Consider the following 18,673-nt stretch of genomic DNA (forward strand, 5'->3'; position numbering starts at 1 on the left):
CAACACCGGTCCTGAGAAACCTGCATTGGCTCCCAGGACGTTTCCAGGCACAATTCAAAGTGTGTTAAAGTGCGAGGCTGAACCTTTGTGTAAACAAAGGATTTCATTGTTCCCAAAAGGAAACCTTCTTCTGTGTGTCAGTATGATTAGGATGCTAGTGAGGTTGAACCTTTCTGTAAAATAAAACCTTACCAAGACCATATAACAATGGTCCTGAGAGATATGCATTGGCTCCCAGGACATTTCCAGGCACAATCCAAAGTGTCGGTGCTGACCTTGAAAGCCCTAAACAGCCTCGATCCTGTATACCCAAAGGAGCGTCTCCAGCCCACCGTTCCACTGAGGTCCAGCGCCGAGGGCCTTCTGGCGGATCCCTCCCTGCGAGAAATGAGGTTACAGGGAACGAGGCAGAGGGCCTTCTCGCTAGTGGCTCCCGTCCTGTGGAACGCCCTCCCTCAAAGAAATAAACAACTATCTGACTTTTAAAAGTCATCTGAAGGCAGCCCTGTTTAGGGAAGTTTTTTAATGCTTGATGCTGTCTTGTGTTTTTAATATTTGGTTGGAAGACACCCAGAGTGGCTGGGGAAGCCCAGCCAGATGGGCGGGGTATAAATAATAAATTATTAGCATTATTAATTACTAGTGGAATAGCAGTATGTTGGCTAAGAGTATGAGCTGTGAAACAAGAAGCCCTCCGTTTGAAATTATTACGAATGAGGCCATTCAACAGGCCCAGTCCTCTATTGTCTCCCAAGACAGACAGATGCCAACAAAACAGGAGCCCCACTGATATCAACAGGTTAATTGCCCATTGTAACAGACGTCTATAGCAGTGGTGGCCAAACTCGGCCCTCCAGCTGTTTTAGGACTACAACTCTCGTCATCCCTGACCACTGGTCCTGTTAGCTAGGGATGATGGGAGTTGTTATAATAATAATTATTATTATTATTATAGTTGTAGTCCCAAAACAGCTGGAGGGCCGAGTTTGGCCATCACTGGTCTATAGGATACCAGTTCCCTGTGACCTTAAGTAGCGTAAAGTAGAACAACATTCCAATGTGCTCTCCAGATCCTTTATTTGTGTTTTAACTGTATGCTTTAAACCAGGCATGGCCCATCATGTTTATCATGTTATTGTTTTAGTGAAATAAATTGTTTAAATTGTTATGAAGGAAATGATTATTTTTCTCCTTCCAATCAAGTACAGTGTCCAAATAGAAACAATAATTTCACAATTATCTGTATGTATTTCTAATAGTATAACCAAATCAGTCATTTTTGATGTAACTGTAAAAACTATTCTGAAAATTTATTCTTCCAAAAACGAAACCTTCCTCTGGTTGTCAATATGAAGAAGATTTCAGCAAGGTAGAACATTTCTGTAAAAAAAAAAAAAAAGAGGATTTAAATCAAGCCTTACTGACCAGTGATTTTAATCGTGATTTAAATTGATTTGATTTTAATCGTGATTTAAATTGTTTTGATTTAAATCAAATCCACCCTGCTTTTCCTCCAGGGGAACCCCCAGCTCAGCTGGCGCAAAAACCACTTTTAAGCCTTCCATCGCATATATACCGTATTTTTCGCTCCATAAGGCGCACCGGACCATAGGGGGCACCTAGTTTTTAGAGGGGGAAATCAAGGGGGGAAATCGTATTTTCCCCCCCCAGCCCCAAAGCGCAGTGTACAGGCTGCGCGCAACCTCTCCCTGCCAGAGGGGTTGCATGCGGCTATGGCACAAGCCAAGACAGCGGTGTCTTGGCTTCCTCTTTAGCTGCGTGCAACCTCTCCAGCCAGGAGAGGCTGCACGGGGCTAAAGAAGCCATAGCCCTGAGCAGCCTCTCCCTGCCAGAGGGGTTGCGCGCAGCTATGGCATAAGCCAAGACAGCGAACGGAATGGATCCTGCACGCTGATTTGGCTTCCTCTTTAGCCCAGCGCAACCTCTCCCTGCCGGAGGGGTTGCACGCGGCTATGGCACAAGCCAAGACAGCGAGCGGAATAGATCCTGCTCGGTTTTGGCTTCCTCTTTAGCCTCGTGCAGCCTCTCCCTGCCAAAGGGGCTGCGCACGGCTATCCCTGAAGCCTTCGAGGATTACGATTCCCATCATCCCTGACCACCGGTCCCGTGCGGTAGGAATGATGGGAGTTGTAATCCCCGAGCAGCGGGAGGGCCCGTGCCTCACCTGAGCCCGTGGATGAGTGGGGCACTATTGAAGCGCCTCAGGCCGCCCCCCTCACTCCCGGCCGGCGGCAGCTCCAGGTCCAACTCCATCTTCTTGACCTGGGCCATGGCGGCGGCGGGCCTGCTCACTGAGGGCGGCCTCGGCTGCTGCTCCTCAGGACCGGCCTCCCAGCTGTGACAGGAGAAGCATGGCAGTGCCCGCGAAGAACTTGCCCGGCGGAGGAGGCTCCTCCTCCAGCCCGTCGTCGCCGCCGCCTCAGCTTCGCCTTAGGAGCGGCGTCGGAGCGTCTCCTCAGGCGGAGGCTGGCCAGCCGGTAGGCGTTGCGCATGCGCAGACAGCTGGCTCGCCTGGCTGCTGTGCGAAAGGAAGGGAAACGGTGGGCAGGCCCTTCACGCATGCGCACGTCGGCCTCTGCGCGTGCGTGCGTCTCGCCGAAGCACGGCATTGGAGGCTGGCTGCTGGGAGAGAAGCAGGCCGCCCCTTCACGCATGCGTCCCGCTGCTCCTGCGCATGTCGGCCTCTACGCGTGCGTGCATGTGGCCGGAGCTGCTCCCGACGACGATTGCGCATGCTCAACCGAATAGAGGGCGGGGGAAAAGGGAAAAAGCCCGGGCGGGGGGAAGGCGAGCCTCATGATTTCGTCACCGCGGCTCTCCCTTGCCCATTGAGGGCGGGGCAAGCGCTTTACCGCAGAGTGATTTGCTGCTCTATTTTGACATCCAGACAACGGGCCAATCCAGAAAGTGGCTTCTACAGTGGGAGGCCGAGGCCGCTGGAAGAAGCGTCATGATTCCTTTTCAGGGCTGCGAGTTCGAGTCCTCGTTCGCTCTATTGCACGTGCCTTTGATTTTTCAAGGTATTAGTCGCTTGTCACCTGAAGGTCTCCAAGTGACTTGCAGCAAATAAAAATGTATAATCAGGGTGGATAAACATTAATGATCATTTAAAAAAAATAATCAAAAAAATCGGGTTTATTTTATTTAAATCGGATTTTATTTTATTTTTTTAATCGGATTTTTAAAAAAAATAAATCGGATTTTTAAAATAAATTGCTTTGGGGGAAAAATCTTTCTTAGATTTATATTCTTTTTTTAAAAAAAACATTTGCTTAATTGAAATAAAGAAAATATTCTTCATCACACATTAATACAAAATTAGAAAGCAAATCAACTAAAAGAAAAAAAATCTAATATAATAAAATAAAGAATATCTTCTTACTTTACATATAACTTCCCATCCACTCTATATTTCACATGTTCATTATTAGTTTGAGTGCCAAAACTTGTCAGATTGTTATCCAAGCCAAAAGTATAAATAAATATTCAATTATCTGTGTCCTCGAGTGTTACTACCAACTTTTATAGATATAATAAATAACAAGATGAAAAATGAAAAAATATTTTAAAATAATTTCAGTGGCACCTTAAAGATCAACTAAATATAAGCTTTCAAGGTATGAGCTTTCGTGTGCAATACACACTTTGTCAGTGGGGATCATTTGTCAGATACTCTGCAGCAGAGGTCACTATTATTATCTTATAGTTATTATAATTATATTATTATTATTATTATTATTATTATTATTATCTGTAATAACTATTACAGATGTGATTCGAATGTTACAACAGAGTTTAGACTGCAACAATTATTTTTCAGAAATATTTTAACTACTTCCCAGTTAGAAATGAACACACGTTTTGGGGCCACCAGGTGGCGCGTTGGAAGATGGCCGACAATAACATCTCTCTGACCCATACGAGGTAAATACGGGGCTGCTATGGGAAGTATGCAGTCTTCCTACCCCCCCAGGAGACGGGGGGGAGCTGCCTTGCCAGCGGTGTTCACAATGCACCCCCTGATCCGAGAGATGGGGGTGCCGAACACTTGGCACGAGCCCTCGGTGAAGTCAGATCTTCCTGACGCCGATTCCAATTAGCGCATGCTGGTTAGCTTCAGCTCGGAATTATAATTGGAAACATATGATTGGATTGAAGCTGAAGCACATACATCAAGTAATGTTCGAGAGATAAGACTGCTGATTTATGGATCTCTGTGACCGGGAGTGACGGATGGACAAGTAAATCTTCTGATGAATCACCACTAGGAGACTGTATGTTTGGAATGAAGGGGGGGTGGAGGAAAAAACTTTTTTTTTCTTTGCACAATGTGATATTAATAATCCTTCACCCTGTTACGATATGGATGCAATGCTGCTGCAAAGTGCTAGCTTGAAAATAAAACATGATGGGAATGTTGGGACTGTCCGTGGGAAACAGAGGGACAGTCAATTCACAGGGCATTGCACCGGAATTAGCTCAGAGTGTAATATGAGCTTTTCCTCTTGTTCCTGTACAGGAAGTGCAGGAAGTGTTTCTCGACTGCTGGAGTTTGATGAGAGCAGTCATGTTTTTTGTAACGCTGCAAAGACAGAAATAAAGGCATGTAAATACGTGTAATGGTTGTGAGGGGTTACTTGTGCGTAAATGGCCTTAGATGTAGTTAGCTTGCTTGCCCAACCATGCTTAGGGTCAGAGCTCGCCCTCCGTGACCTGTTAGTCACTTGCAGAATCCGTCAGTGGGCGTTTCTTGAACCTCTTCCAGCATAAAAGCTGTTTGACCCCGAGTCTCCTCCTATGTTTCCTGTGCGGAACGCGTCTGCGCAAGTAAGGGGAAGGCTGGGGCGTGCCAGCGCTCTCTCCACTAGTTTCGGGTGAAGGGTCTTGGAGCCCTGTCTCCAATTCCTCCATCTCCCTCTCTTCTCTATTGGTGTTACCCTGAATTCCTTCCCCCCTGCTGGTCCCCTCTCCGGCATCGCTCGGGAGCCCTGCCTCCGCTTCTTGCTCTGATGTCAGTTCCCTGACATCCACCTCCCTCCCAGGACCCCCTCCACCCCCGGCCTGACCCTGTGATGGGACCTTGTCCCCTTCTTCAGCCGACGAGGCAGGGAACCCCCTAAAGGAGCTGCCGTCATCGTCCGAGGACTCAAACCCCGCTTCCCACCCGCTCCGATTTCTCGCGGGAGGAGCTTCCCAATCTGATTCCTCCTCTCCTGACGATTCTCCTCCTTCCTCCTGGGAAGCCGGAAAACCCACGAAATCCTCTTCCTCCTCATCGGTGGTGGCCAATTGCTCCTCCCAGAATCTCTCAAGGGGTTTGGGCTTCCTCGGATACCTGTTGTGGAACACGTCCACCAGATATTCATCATCTATTTCCCCCGCGGGAACCCACGTGTTTTCTGACTCAGGTTCCCCCTCCCAAGCCAGTAGGTACTCCACCTGCCGCCCTCGCCAGCGCGAATCCAGGATCTCCATTATCTCGTGGTGGCGTTCCCTCTCTTCCAATAGCGGGTGTGTGAGCACTTCCCCTCCTACCTCCCGGACCCTCCGCTCCCCTCTGTACGGTGAGAGCAGTGACCTATGAAATACCGGGTGGATTTTCATGCTGTCTGGCAACTTGAGCCGGAACGCCACCGGGTTCACTTGGTGTGTCACCTCAAATGGTCCCAGCCGTTTTGGCCTCAGTTTCTTACACCCGCCCTTGAAGGGTAAGCCTTGTGTGGATAACCACACCCGGTCCCCCACCCGAATGGTCTCCCCTTCCCGCCGACGTTTGTCTGCGTGTCTCTTGTACACCTCCTTGGCCCTGTCCAGATTCATCTTAAGCTGCTGGTGCAGGGCTTCCATTTCTTCCACGAACTGCTCTGCGGCGGGCACGCTCCACCTTTCCTCCCCCCTCCCGGGAAAGGCCCTTGGATGACACCCATAATTGGCCAAGAACGGGCTCATCCCCGTGGACACATGCTCCGCATTGTTATACGCAAACTCTGCCAGTGCTAGCCTTTCTACCCAATCGTTCTGTCTCTCGTTGACGTAACAGCGTAGATATTGCTGTAAAATGCTGTTCGCCCTCTCTGCTTGCCCGTTGGTCTCCGGGTGCCTCGCCATCGAGAAACCCACCTCCACCTGCAATAAGTTCATAAGCCTCCTCCAGAACCTCGAGGTAAATTGTTTCCCTCGATCAGAGATAACCCTCGAAGGTGCCCCATGCAACCTAAAGATGTGATTCACGAACAACTGGGCGGTTTCCTCTGCTGTCACTGCATGAGAGCACGCGATAAAATGGCACATTTTGGTTAGCAGATCTACTACTACCATGACTGCTGTCTTACCTCTGGATTTGGGTAAATCAGTCATGAAGTCGATTGACACCACCTCCCAGGGTCTTCCCGGCGTGGGTAAGGGTTCTAGTAGCCCTGCCGGGGCTGCCCGTTCCCCCTTGGCCCTTTGGCAGCGGTCACACCCCCGTACATACTCTCGTACATCTTCCCTCACCCTTGGCCACCAAAACTCCCTAGTGACCAGTAACATAGTTTTGTGTTGCCCAAAGTGCCCCGCTGTTGGGCTGTCGTGAAGCTGTTTGAGCACCCTTTCCTGCAAAGCCTCCCCGGGCACATACATTGTGTTAGGATATTTCCGTTCCACCTTAAGAGGGAGCAGGCTTTGAGAGTCACAGAGTCTGCGCATGTCCTAGTCACAGGATGTTTATGCTTGCTGTTTCCTTTCGATTTCAGTCGGTCGGAGACACTGACACAGAACGGTCATGTTTTCCTTTGTTCTGTTCAACGCTAAATAAAGTCTGTAAATTATGCTCTCTTCTACGGTGCAAGCTTTCTGGCTGTGGTTCTGCTGATAAAGAACAGTGTGCACAAGCCTGGAATGTGGCAATCTATTTCTGAGGCTTCGTGTCGCTAACTGCTGGATCTGCCTGGCTACGGGAGATCGATGGAAGTCCGGCAGCCGGCTTGGGGCCATGATGGACTATATCTCCCTGGCAGTTTCCCAACAACAAGGTTTCGGGCCCAGATTCACAGCACCTACAGGAGAGTAAAGCTGCAACAGACTGCGTTTGAGAGGTATGTGAAAAGCGAAAGCAGCGAGAGCGGAGGCTTTTCTGTTTACCTCAACAAGGAGCCTTTGAACTCCGGCAAGGCTTAATTGGCCTGGGAGCCAAGCCAGGGAGTTCGTGATTAATGGGCTGCCGAGATAATAAGTCTTTGAAGGCATAAAGACTTGGGCTCACGTAAAGACCTGAGATGGATCTTTTACAATCCTCAGAAGTAGCTCCGTGTCCACCGAAGCTACATGGGCAGAATTATGAAACCTGGGCAAAATGGTGTGAGAGTTTGCTGCGTCAGTTTAGGGTGTGGCATACCGTGAGTGAGGCCCCCCCAGTTCCTCTGACAGAGAGATGGAAAGCCGATGATTCGAAGGCGATTGACGTAATAGTCTTATCCGTATCTCTTGAGGAAATTAAGACGCTGGCTGGCAACACCACTGCACGTGGAATGTGGTATGCTTTGATGAAAGCTCACAACTCAGTTGTCCCAGCCCAGAGTTTGACTGCATCGGAGGTCCAAGCTGTTTCCCAGAATGCGAGTGTATGCAGGGATGCTGAGGGCACCGGTTGCAAGCTGCAGGGGGAGCAGACCGTGATGTCATCCCAGGCAGCATTCCAGCCTCCAGGGGGAGCCAAGGAGTCGGCAGCTGAGAGCTCTGGTTCTCGTGAGAACCAAGGTCATCGCCTTTGCAGAGGCCGGAAAGGCAAAGGTAAACAGGCGTCTGTAGATGGCCAGGAGCGAAGGGAGGGTGAAGAGCCCGCGCCAGGGAAAAACAAAGCTTTGTTAGCTGGCACTGCTTCACCAAAGGCTAAAGGCACGTCTGCTGACCAGAAGCAGGGGGGCAAGCTGCAAAAGCCCACGCCAGTGGAAGACAAGGCTATGTCTGCTGGCACAGCTTCACCAAAGGCTAAAGGCACGTCTGCTGGCCAGGAGCAGCAGGGGGGCAAGCTGCAAAAGCCCAAGTCAGTGGAAAACAAGGGTTTGCTTGCTGTAAAGACTGCTCCAACAGCCAAAGGCAGGTTTATTATCGATTCAGGTGCCAGCCGCCATATTTCGAAGGATCGCCACCTCTTTATCTCCTTCAAGCCTCAGGAAGGTGAGATCCACCTGGCTGATGGAAGGACGTTGCAAATTGCAGGAGAAGGGACTGTGAAACTTGCAAGTTTGCATACAACCATCAGTAATGTACTGTATGTTCCTGGAGCTGCAAGCAATTTGTTGAGCGTCCCGCAGCTTACTGGACGTGGTTTTCAGATTTCCTTCAAGAGGAGCGTCTGTGTCATCAGTAAAGGCAAAGAGGACTATTTGCATGCAAAGTTTATGGATGGTTTGTTCCATATAACTTATGAGGACACTGCTGTTGTATCTAATGCTGATTCTTGTTGTGTTGCACAAACTAACAAAGTTCTTCATGCAGGTTGCATTCATGAAGCGCATCGAAGGTTTGGTCACCTCTCTTGGAAGGCACTGGCCAAGATGCCAGAGGTGGTTGAAGGTTTGAACATCAAACCCTGTAAATTTCACATGAAATGTGTATCTTGTGCAGAGAACAAGGTGAAGGTTGCTCCAAAAGGCAAGGAGTCTAGCAGGCAGGCTTCCAAACCCTACCAGCTAGTGCACGCAGACCTGGTTGGGCCACTTACGCCCTCTTTAGGAGGAGCAAGGTTCTTCATGGTTCTAATTGATTCTTTTTCTAGGTACATTCATGTGTTTTTGCTCGAACAGAAATCGCAAGCGTTTCCGAAGTTTAAGGCATTCTGTGCTTGGTTGGAGAATGTGCACGGTAAACGTATTTCCTGTCTGTTTTCCGATCGAGGCGGGGAATTCACTTCTCAGCAGTTTGAAGCTTTCCTGACTGAGAAGGGAATCCAGCATGACATGTCAACCCCCAGATCGCCATGGATGAATGGGCTTGCGGAGAGAGCAAATCAGACATTGCTGCAAGGAATGAAAACCTTGTTGCATGATGCCAATCTTCCTGATAAGTTTTGGGGGGAGGCTTTGGGGAATCTGGTTTACTCCGTTAATCGCAGATTGTCATCACCCATTGGTTGTACCCCCTATGAGAAGATGTTTGGCAAGAAACCCAACACCAAACACATGAGAATATTTGGTTCTGACATGTGGGTACGCACCCCACAAACCAACAAGCTTGGGAAGCGTGGGGCACATGGTTTGTTCATGGGGTACGAAAAAGGTGCATACAGGGTATGGATGACTGACTCTAAGTCCATAAAGTTCACAAGGAGTGTTGAGTACAATCCTAAGTGGGGGGAAAATGTGGGAATTTTCCAGAGTTACCCAGAGGAGGATGAAGGTGATGTGAAGAAAGCAGATCATGCTGAGAAAGCTGAGGAAATTGAGGATGAGGATGATGATGATGATGATGATGATGATGATCAGAGTTCGGATTCCAGTTCAGTGGGCGGCGCGGCTGCTGGTGTCAGTGACAGTGATGACACAGCAGACTACCAGAGTGCAAAGGCCTCAGTCAGACCATCTGATGCATCTGACAATGAACTGGAAGAACCACTGTTCACCATTGGTCATTTTTCTCCTAAGAAAGAGGAGATGAGTCCAGAAGACTTGCGTCTAGTACGTAGGTCTGAAAGGGCGACCAAAGGCAGACCTCCTAAGAGATTTGCTGATGAGTTTGCTAAGACTGCAACTGCTGTTCTTAGTAGCTCAGAGAAGGTGTGGGAACCTTCAAGCTTCAAAGAGGTTCAGGAGTTAACCTCTAAAGATGCTGAGCCTTGGCTTAATGCCATGAAGGCTGAAGTTGATTCCTTGAACAGGAACCAAACTTGGGAACTGGTACCGGTAGTCCCAGGTATGAGACTGGTTGGCAGCAAATGGGTCTTCAAGGCCAAGACAGACCAAAATGGCAAGGTTGTCAGACACAAAGCCAGATTGGTTGCCAGAGGTTTTTCACAGGTACCAGGACAGGATTACCACGAGACCTACTCACCCACAGTCAAATATGAGAGCATTCGGCTGATGCTCAAGATAGCTGCGGAGGAGAAACTGCATGTTTCCCACCATGACATTAATACAGCTTTTTTGTACGGGATTTTGAATGAAGAGCTGTTCATGCTTCCACCAGATGGGATGGAGATACAGAAGGGAATGGTCTGTAAATTGCGGAAATCCTTGTATGGTCTCAAGCAGAGTGCTAGGTGTTGGAACACAAAACTCACTGAGACATTGCTTTCTCTAGGTTTTCACCAGGGCAAAGCTGATCCATGTGTGTTTGTCAAGGAGGAGGGGCAAAACAAACTGTATTGTTTATGTTTTGTTGATGATCTTCTGATGTTTTGGAAGAATCAGGCTTTTTACCAAAGCACCCTAGCTCAGCTGAAGGAGCACTTTGACATGAAGGATCTTGGTGAGGTATCCAACTATCTTTCTCTGCAGGTGGAGAAGGACCAAGCAGGTAATTTTTTGGTACACCAAACACAGAAAATTGCTGATGTATTAACCAGGTTGAATTTGGTTGATGCAAACCCAGCAGACACACCGATGGTGACAGGTTACCAGGTAGATAGTACTGCTGAAGCGTTTTCTGATACAACGCTGTACAGATGCATTCTAGGCAAGCTAAATTTCATTGCCAGATGTTCAAGACCTGACATAGCTGTAAGCTGTAATCTGCTTAGCAGACATGCCAACAATCCTACGGTTCAGGATTGGAAAGCTCTGAAGCGCATAGCCCGCTATTTGAAAGGGACTATGCACTACAGGCTGAGGTTCACCAGTCAGAAGACTGGAGGTCTTGAAATCTTTGCAGATGCAAGTTTTGGAAGTGACACCACAGATGGTACAAGCACTTCTGGAGTATGCTACATGTACAACCACTGCCTGTTTGACTGGTTGTGCAAGAAGCAAACAACAGTGAGCCTAAGTTCCTGTGAAGCAGAACTCAATGCTCTGTCATTTTCACTCATGGATTGTGAATGGTTGATGCAACTGTTTAAGGACATCGGGGTTTCTGTGAAATGTCCTATACAAGTGTATCAAGACAATAGATCGTGTTTGGCTTTGCTGAACTCTGAGAGTTGCAAGCAAAGAACCAAGTACTTGCAGATTAAGCTACATCGTGCAAGAGAGTGTATTCAGAAAGGACTGATTCGGGTGTCCTACATGGCAGGAAATGAAATTCCTGCTGATCTGTTGTCTAAGGTTGTTAACAAAGAACAACTTAAGGTTTATGTACAAAGGTTGCAATTGAGTGAACCACAGGTACTGCAGGTTACACGGAAAGGGGGAGGATGTTAGGATATTTCCGTTCCACCTTAAGAGGGAGCAGGCTTTGAGAGTCACAGAGTCTGCGCATGTCCTAGTCACAGGATGTTTATGCTTGCTGTTTCCTTTCGATTTCAGTCGGTCGGAGACACTGACACAGAACGGTCATGTTTTCCTTTGTTCTGTTCAACGCTAAATAAAGTCTGTAAATTATGCTCTCTTCTACGGTGCAAGCTTTCTGGCTGTGGTTCTGCTGATAAAGAACAGTGTGCACAAGCCTGGAATGTGGCAATCTATTTCTGAGGCTTCGTGTCGCTAACTGCTGGATCTGCCTGGCTACGGGAGATCGATGGAAGTCCGGCAGCCGGCTTGGGGCCATGATGGACTATATCTCCCTGGCAGTTTCCCAACACATTGCTCCCTTGTAATATAGTAGTCCTTCCCTTTCCTCAAAGCCTCCCCGGTCTCCCCCAGTTTCCCTGAGTTCCCTGATGCGGGTTTGGGCGAATTCGTCCTGGCGAATCAGCTCGGTTAGTTCTCGTTTCTCAACTAACGCTCCCCCACAAACCCATCATTCCTCTGGGAACACGTGTCGAGCTTCCGGCGGCCCTTCTCCTTCCGTGTACTCCGGCTTCCGGGAAAGCGCGTCTGCCCTCACGTTCTCTTCTCCCGGCACGTACTTGATCTCAAAGAAGAACTTGGAGAACTCTTGCGCCCATCGAATCTGTCTCTGGTTGAGGACTCGAGCTGTTCTCCAATATTCCAAGTTCTTGTGATCAGTGCAAACCTGAATCTTGTGCTGCGCCCCTATTAGGAGATGTCTCCACTGCCGAAATGCTGCATAAATAGCTAACAGTTCGCGATCATACACCGTGTAGTTCTGTTCCGATTTGTTCAGTTTCCGTGAGAAGAAGGCGCACGGCCTCCAGGTGTGTTGGCTCCGTCCCGGCTGCAGCAACACCGCTCCTATCGCTCTGTCTGATGCGTCGGTCTCCAGCCTCATCGGCTTCTGCAGATCCACGTGCAGGAGCTGTTCCTCCGAGGCAAACGCCTTCTTTAGCCTTTTGAAGAATTGTGGTTTTTTTAAAAAAATATTTTATTAAATTTTATTTCAGATAGTCAGAGATTTACAGAATAAAAAGTAAAAAGTGAAGATAAGAAAAAGAAAGAATACATAAACACCAACTTTCCAAAATACTTTAACCGTTCCAATCGGACTTCCCCACATCTTCCGAATCCTGCGTTCTTTGCAATTAAAACATCAGCAATTTGTTACCTTATTTCATGTCTTACTGTATCTTTCAAATACTATGTTTCTAAATTTAAAATACTGTATCTCAGTTATTTGTACCTTAAAAATAAACATAGTATGGTTACTTCATGTTGTCCACCTCATCTTTCTTATAACTTAGTTTCCAATTCACCTATTCAAGTTGCTGAAGCAAAAGTTTCCTAATCGTACACATTCTTAACATTCATACAACTTATAATGTTTTTGCAAATAGTCCTTAAATTTTTTCCAGTCCTCCTCCATTATCTCCTCCCCCAAATCTCGGATTCTGCCAGTCATTTCAGCCAGTTCCATGTAGTCCATCAACTGCGTCTGCCATTCTTCCAGCGTGGGTAAATCTGGTGTCTTCCAGTGCTTTGCGATGAGAATTCTTGCTGCTGTAGTAGCATACATAAACAAAGTTCTATCCTTCTTTAACACTTTCTGGTCCACCATGCCCAGGAGGAAGGCCTCTGGTTTCTTGGGAAAGGTATACCTAAATACCTTTTTTAGCTCATTGTATATCATTTCCCAGAAGGCCTTCACTTTTGGGCAGGTCCACCAGAGGTGAAAGAATGTCCCTTCAGCCTCCTTACATTTCCAGCATTTATTGTCAGACAAGTGGTATATCTTAGCAAGCTTGACTGGGGTCATGTACCACCGGTATATCATTTTCATAATGTTTTCCTTCAAGGCATTACATGCCGTGAACTTCATTCCAGTGTTCCATAACCTTTCCCAGTCCTCAAACATAATGTTATGCCCAATGTCCTGTGCCCACTTTATCATGGCAGATTTTACTGTCTCATCCTGTGTATTCCATTTAAGCAGCAAGTTGTACATTCTAGAGAGTATCTTAGTTTTTGGTTCTAACAGTTCCGTCTCTAATTTCAATTTTTCCACCTGGAAACCAACTTTTTTATCTATTTTAAACACCTCTTGAATTTGAGCATAGTGTAGCCAGTCTCGCACCTTATTTTTTAATTTCTCCTGGCTCTGCAACCTCCAATTGTCTCCAGTTTTTTCAATTATTTCCCAATATTTCGGCCAGTAGGCCTCCATGTTGGGTCTTTTTCGAGCCTTGGCCTCCACCGGTGATAGCCACCTCGGGGTCTTGCCCTCTAGTAAGTCTTTGTATTTCATCCAGACCATGAATATTGCTTTTCTGACAATATGGTTTTTAAACAATTTATGAGCTTTAACCTTGTCGTACCACAAATATGCATGCCAACCAAAAGCATTGTCAAACCCTTCCAGATCTAGGACATCAGTGTTCTCCAACAAAAACCAGTCCTTCAACCAACAGAAGGCTGCAGATTCATAATACAACCTCAAGTCTGGCAGGGCAAACCCCCCTCTTTCTTTCGAGTCAGTTAGTATTTTAAACTTTATTCGGGGCTTTTTGCCCTGCCAGACAAATTTGGAGATGTCCTTCTGCCACTTTCCAAAACATTCCACTCTGTCCACAATCTGTAGGGCTTGAAACAAAAATAACATTTTCGGCAATACATTCATTTTTATAGCTGCAATTCGACCCAACAAGGAAAGTTTCAGTCTTGACCAAATTTCCAAATCTTTTTTGATTTCTACCCAACATTTTTCATAATTATCTTTAAATAAATTCAAATTTTTGGAAGACAAATGAACCCCCAGGTATTTCACTTTTTTAACAACACTTAATCCTGTCTCTCTCTGAAACCCATCCGTTTCTGTAGATGTCAAATTTTTAGCCAAAACCTTAGTTTTTTTGCTTGTTCAACTTAAATCCCGCCACCCGACCAAATTCCTGAATCAGTTCTAACACTCTTTTTGTACTAGATTCTGGCTCCTGTAATGTTAAAACCAGGTCATCTGCAAATGCTTTCAGTTTATATTGTTTCACTCCGACCTGTATTCCTTGTACCATCCGGTCCTCCCTAATCATGTTCAAAAGCACCTCCAGGACTGAAATAAATAAAAGAGGGGATAAGGGGCACCCCTGTCGTGTCCCTTTTTCAATTTTAAACTCCTCTGTCACCACATTGTTCACTATCAGTTTAGCTTTCTGCTCTGAATAGATTGCTTCTATTTCATTTTCAAACCCCCGTCCCACTCCCATCCCTTCCAAATTTTTCTTCATGAACATCCAAGAAATGTTGTCAAAGGCTTTCTCCGCATCAATAAAAATTAACACTGCTCTTGTATTGATTTTAGTTTGCAAAAGTTCCAAAATGTCAATAATATTCCTGGTATTATCAAACAAATGTCTTCCTGGGAGGAAGCCTGCCTGATCTTTATGGATTACTTCATTCAGTACTTTTTTAAGTCTACTTGCCAGGATATCTGCAAAGATTTTGTAATCCACATTTAGGAGTGAGATGGGACGGTAGTTTTTAAGTTGAGTCTTTTCAGTTTCCACTTTAGGAATCAATGTGATGAAAGCTTCTTTCCACGACTCCGGGGCCTTCTTCCCCTCCATAATCTGGTTACAAACCTCCATCAAAGGTTGTATCAGATAGTCTTTCAAAGTCTTATAATATTTGGAGGTAAGCCCATCAGGGCCTGGAGACTTGCCTAGTTGCATATTCTGAATGGCACCTTCAATTTCCTGTTGCGTTATTTTGCAATTCAGGCTTGTTCTCTTTTCCTGAGTTATTTTTGATAATCCATTGGTTTTTAAGAATTGATCTATTTCAAACTCTCTCTGTGGCCCCTGTGCATAGAGTTCTTTAAAATATCTCTGGAAACACTTTCTGATTTCTTCTGGTTTCTGGACAATTCTCCCTTCAATCTCTAGATTTGTAACTGTATTCAATTTTTGTCTCTTTTTCAACTGCCATGCTAGCAGTTTTCCACATTTATTTGCTGATTCGAATGATCTTTGCTTCATTTGTTTTATTTTCCATTCCACCTCTTGATTTATCAATTTCGAATATTGTGCTTGATGGAATTTAATTTCTCTCAGCACCTCCTTCGACTTTGGTTTGGTTCTCAGTTTTTTCTCTCCTTCTCTTATTTTCTCCAAGATCTTCTCCTTTTTTTCATTCCAGAGTCTTTTCTTAATCGTATTTTGTTGTATCAGAAACCCTCTCATAACTGCTTTGCTTGCGTCCCAGATTGTTCTTTTTTCTACCGTGGTATTCAAATTTATTTCAAAATAGTCTCTTAAAGTTTTTTGGGCCTTCTTCACAATCTCCTGATCTCTTAGTAAGGTGTTATTCATTTTCCATCTGAAGGAGCCGGTTGGAGTAAGTCTCAATTCCACTTTCAAGGCGTTATGGTCGGAGCAGGTTTTTGGGCAGATTTCCACTTTTCTAGTTTTAGGTGCCAGCCCTCTAGTTGTCCATATTTGGTCGATTCGTGACCATGACAAATGAGCCTCAGAAAAGAAAGTTCCTTCTTTACCTAGGGGTTTTTTTGTCCTCCATATGTCAATCAAATCCATATTGTCAGTTAGTTCGAAGAAAGTTTTAGGCAGTCTTCCATCAGTCGTTAAGTTTTGATTTTGTGACTTATCCATGTTTGTTGATACCACCCCATTCATGTCTCCCATCATAATGATGTTGGGATAGTCCAAATAGTCCAGCATAATCTCATGCAGCTTCTTAAAAAATTCTGATTTCCCATCATTAGGTGCGTATATTCCTAATATCAGGAATTTTTCTCCCTGTGTCTGAATTTCAATCGCCAAAATTCTTCCTTGATCATCTTTAAATAAGAATTTCGGTGACAGGCTCTCCTTTGCATAAATCACCACTCCTCTTTTCTTGACTTTGTCCGATGAAATAAATTCTTGGCCTAATCTTTTGTTGATTAACACCTTCCTGTGGAGCCTAGTCACATGGGTTTCTTGTAAGCAAATAATGTCCAAATGTTCTTTTTTCAAAATGTGAAATATTTTCCTTCTTTTTTCCGGGGAATTTCCGCCATTTATATTCCAACTAAGTAGCTGCAGAGACATCCTGGACTAATTTGTTGATCTTATAGTGGGGTCTCTTCCTTTTCTTCTGATCCCGAGGGTGCAGGCGTTGGTCCAGCTCCAGACGGTGTTGATCCGGGTAATGGTGGTGGCCAAGATGCTGCTGCTCCTTTTTGGAGGTCTTCACCGTATTCGTGCAGGAACTTTTGCTGGTCTTCTGTTGATTTGATTTTAACCTTCTTTCCTTTATGGGTAAAGGATAATCCTTGTGGGGACTCCCACCTATAGGGAATTTCGTTGTGTCTCAACAATTTTGCTAGTTCTGTATAAGTGGCTCTTAGGTCCAATAACTGTTTCGGTATGTCTCTGTAGATTTCAGCCTTTTTATCTTGTATTTCAAGTGATTTTTTAAAGTGTAGGCCTAGTATCTTGTCTCTCTCTTCCCTTGATCTCAAGATTATCAGGCAGTCTCTGGATCTGTCTTTCCGTACCACTCTTCCCAGTCTGAATGCCGATACAATTTTAAAATCCGTGTCTTCTTTTATACCCCAGAACTTGGAAAATTCTGTTGTCAGGTAGCCAATCAAATCTCCTTGTTCAAGTTCTGGAATGGCTCTCAGTCTGAGATTGTTTCCCCGATTTTTCAATTCCACCATTGACAGGTAGGCTTGTTGTTCACTAACCTGTTTATGCAGGGGTTTAACTTCGCCCTTAATCTCCTCGACCTTCTCATTTGCTTGGTCGGCTTTTTGAATAGCTTCCACAGCTAATTTATGGTTTTCAGTCGTTGCTCCTTGCAAATTTTCAATTGCTTGTGTGTGCTGGGAAACCTGGTCAGTCAATTTGCTAATCGAGGATATAGATTGGTCAATTTTTGTTGATTGATCATCCACCTTTTGGTTTAAGATTGACAATTGCTCTAAAATTTGTTTCAAGACTGCTTCAGATCCTCCTACTGCCATATCCTCTGCTGCAGATTGTTCAACTTCCACCTCCTGTGCTACCAGCACAGCTGGGACAGATGATCTACGTGCTTGAGTCAACGTTGTTTGGACAAGTTGTGCAGTTTGTTTTGCTTTAGCTGCTTTAGCTGCTTTAGCTGCTCTTGTTTTCCCTGTGTCACTCATTCCACACCAGCCTCTGTTCAAGGTCAAATTGTCTATTGTTCCATGGGAAAGACAAGTCCAAAATATAAACAATCCAATACCGAGAAGTCAAAATAAAGTGTAGTTCCCAAGCCTTTGTAAGTCCAAGCTCCTCTAGGGGGAGTGCCACAAAAGTTTAGCAGAAAGAAGGAACCTTTTCCGCCATTAAAGTTCCTGCAATTTCAAACAAAGCCCCTGTAATTCCAATACAAAAGGAAGGTCCTCCAGAGCTCTTCTTTAAATTAAACAAAGTCTCAAGAAAGGTGCCTGCAACAGTATCTAATCAGTAGTGCTCAAAAGTAGCAGTTTAAGTTCATGTATCAGTTCCCGCAGTTTGACAAGTCTCTTACGTCTGGCAGCTCACCGATTTGGTTTCTTTGATCCTTAAAATCCACTGTCAGGGGGATAGCTCCAACTTAGAAATCCCACAAGTTTGAAAGAAATTTCCTCTTTTTCTTTTAAGAGCCGGTTTGGTAAATGCACGATAGTTCAAACTTTTTACAATCTCTTTTAAAGCGCTTCCCGCTTCTCAGAGTCTTTGCTTTGATCTTATAAACAAAACCGGAAGACGGACTTCCTGTTTCTCGTCTCCCGTTTTCTGCCGAATTTAGCAATTTAGTCCCAAATCTTAATGCCCCTTACTCACGGGTATGTTGCTTGTAGCCAGATGTTTCAGAAAGAAAGGTCGGCGCTCATCAGTAACAGCCGCGCGGCTTCGCTTCCGCGGAAAGAGCGATGAACTCACAGCACCGCTCCCCCTTCTACGTTCCGGAGCCCCTTACGGGGTTCCTTCTTCGTTTCTGGGGGGGCTTTAGGTGCCCGCCGAGTTCCACGGCCACGGGCTCACTCTGCCCGTGGTTTTTCTTGATGGGTCGTCACTATGCCGCAGCGCACGACCCTTTTCCGCAGAGCCCCTCTTCAGAGTCTGAAGAGGACCGCCATTACCGTTTCGCGCCACCTCCAGAAGCCCGCCTTTTGAAGAATTGTTGGGCACTTTCCGTCCAGACGAACTTCTTCTTGCTACTGAGGCAATCCG

The 18,673-nt window shown here is 45.9% G+C and overlaps 1 protein-coding gene across 6 annotated transcripts in view; it reads right to left on the reverse strand.

Annotated features, from left to right (window-relative positions):
* Window positions 1-2,292, reverse strand: part of LOC144326282 (P2R1A-PPP2R2A-interacting phosphatase regulator 1-like) — a 41,744-nt gene extending 39,452 nt beyond the window's left edge. For all 6 annotated transcript variants that reach the window (XM_077922842.1, XM_077922841.1, XM_077922840.1 and 3 more), the window contains exon 1: window positions 2,186-2,292. In XM_077922842.1, the coding sequence (XP_077778968.1) occupies window positions 2,186-2,292 (107 nt within the window). The remainder of the gene's footprint in view (window positions 1-2,185) is intronic.
* Window positions 2,293-18,673: the final 16,381 nt, after the last annotated feature.

The sequence above is a fragment of the Podarcis muralis genome, chromosome W (genome assembly GCF_964188315.1).
Source record: "Podarcis muralis chromosome W, rPodMur119.hap1.1, whole genome shotgun sequence".
Lineage (NCBI taxonomy): Eukaryota > Metazoa > Chordata > Lepidosauria > Squamata > Lacertidae > Podarcis > Podarcis muralis.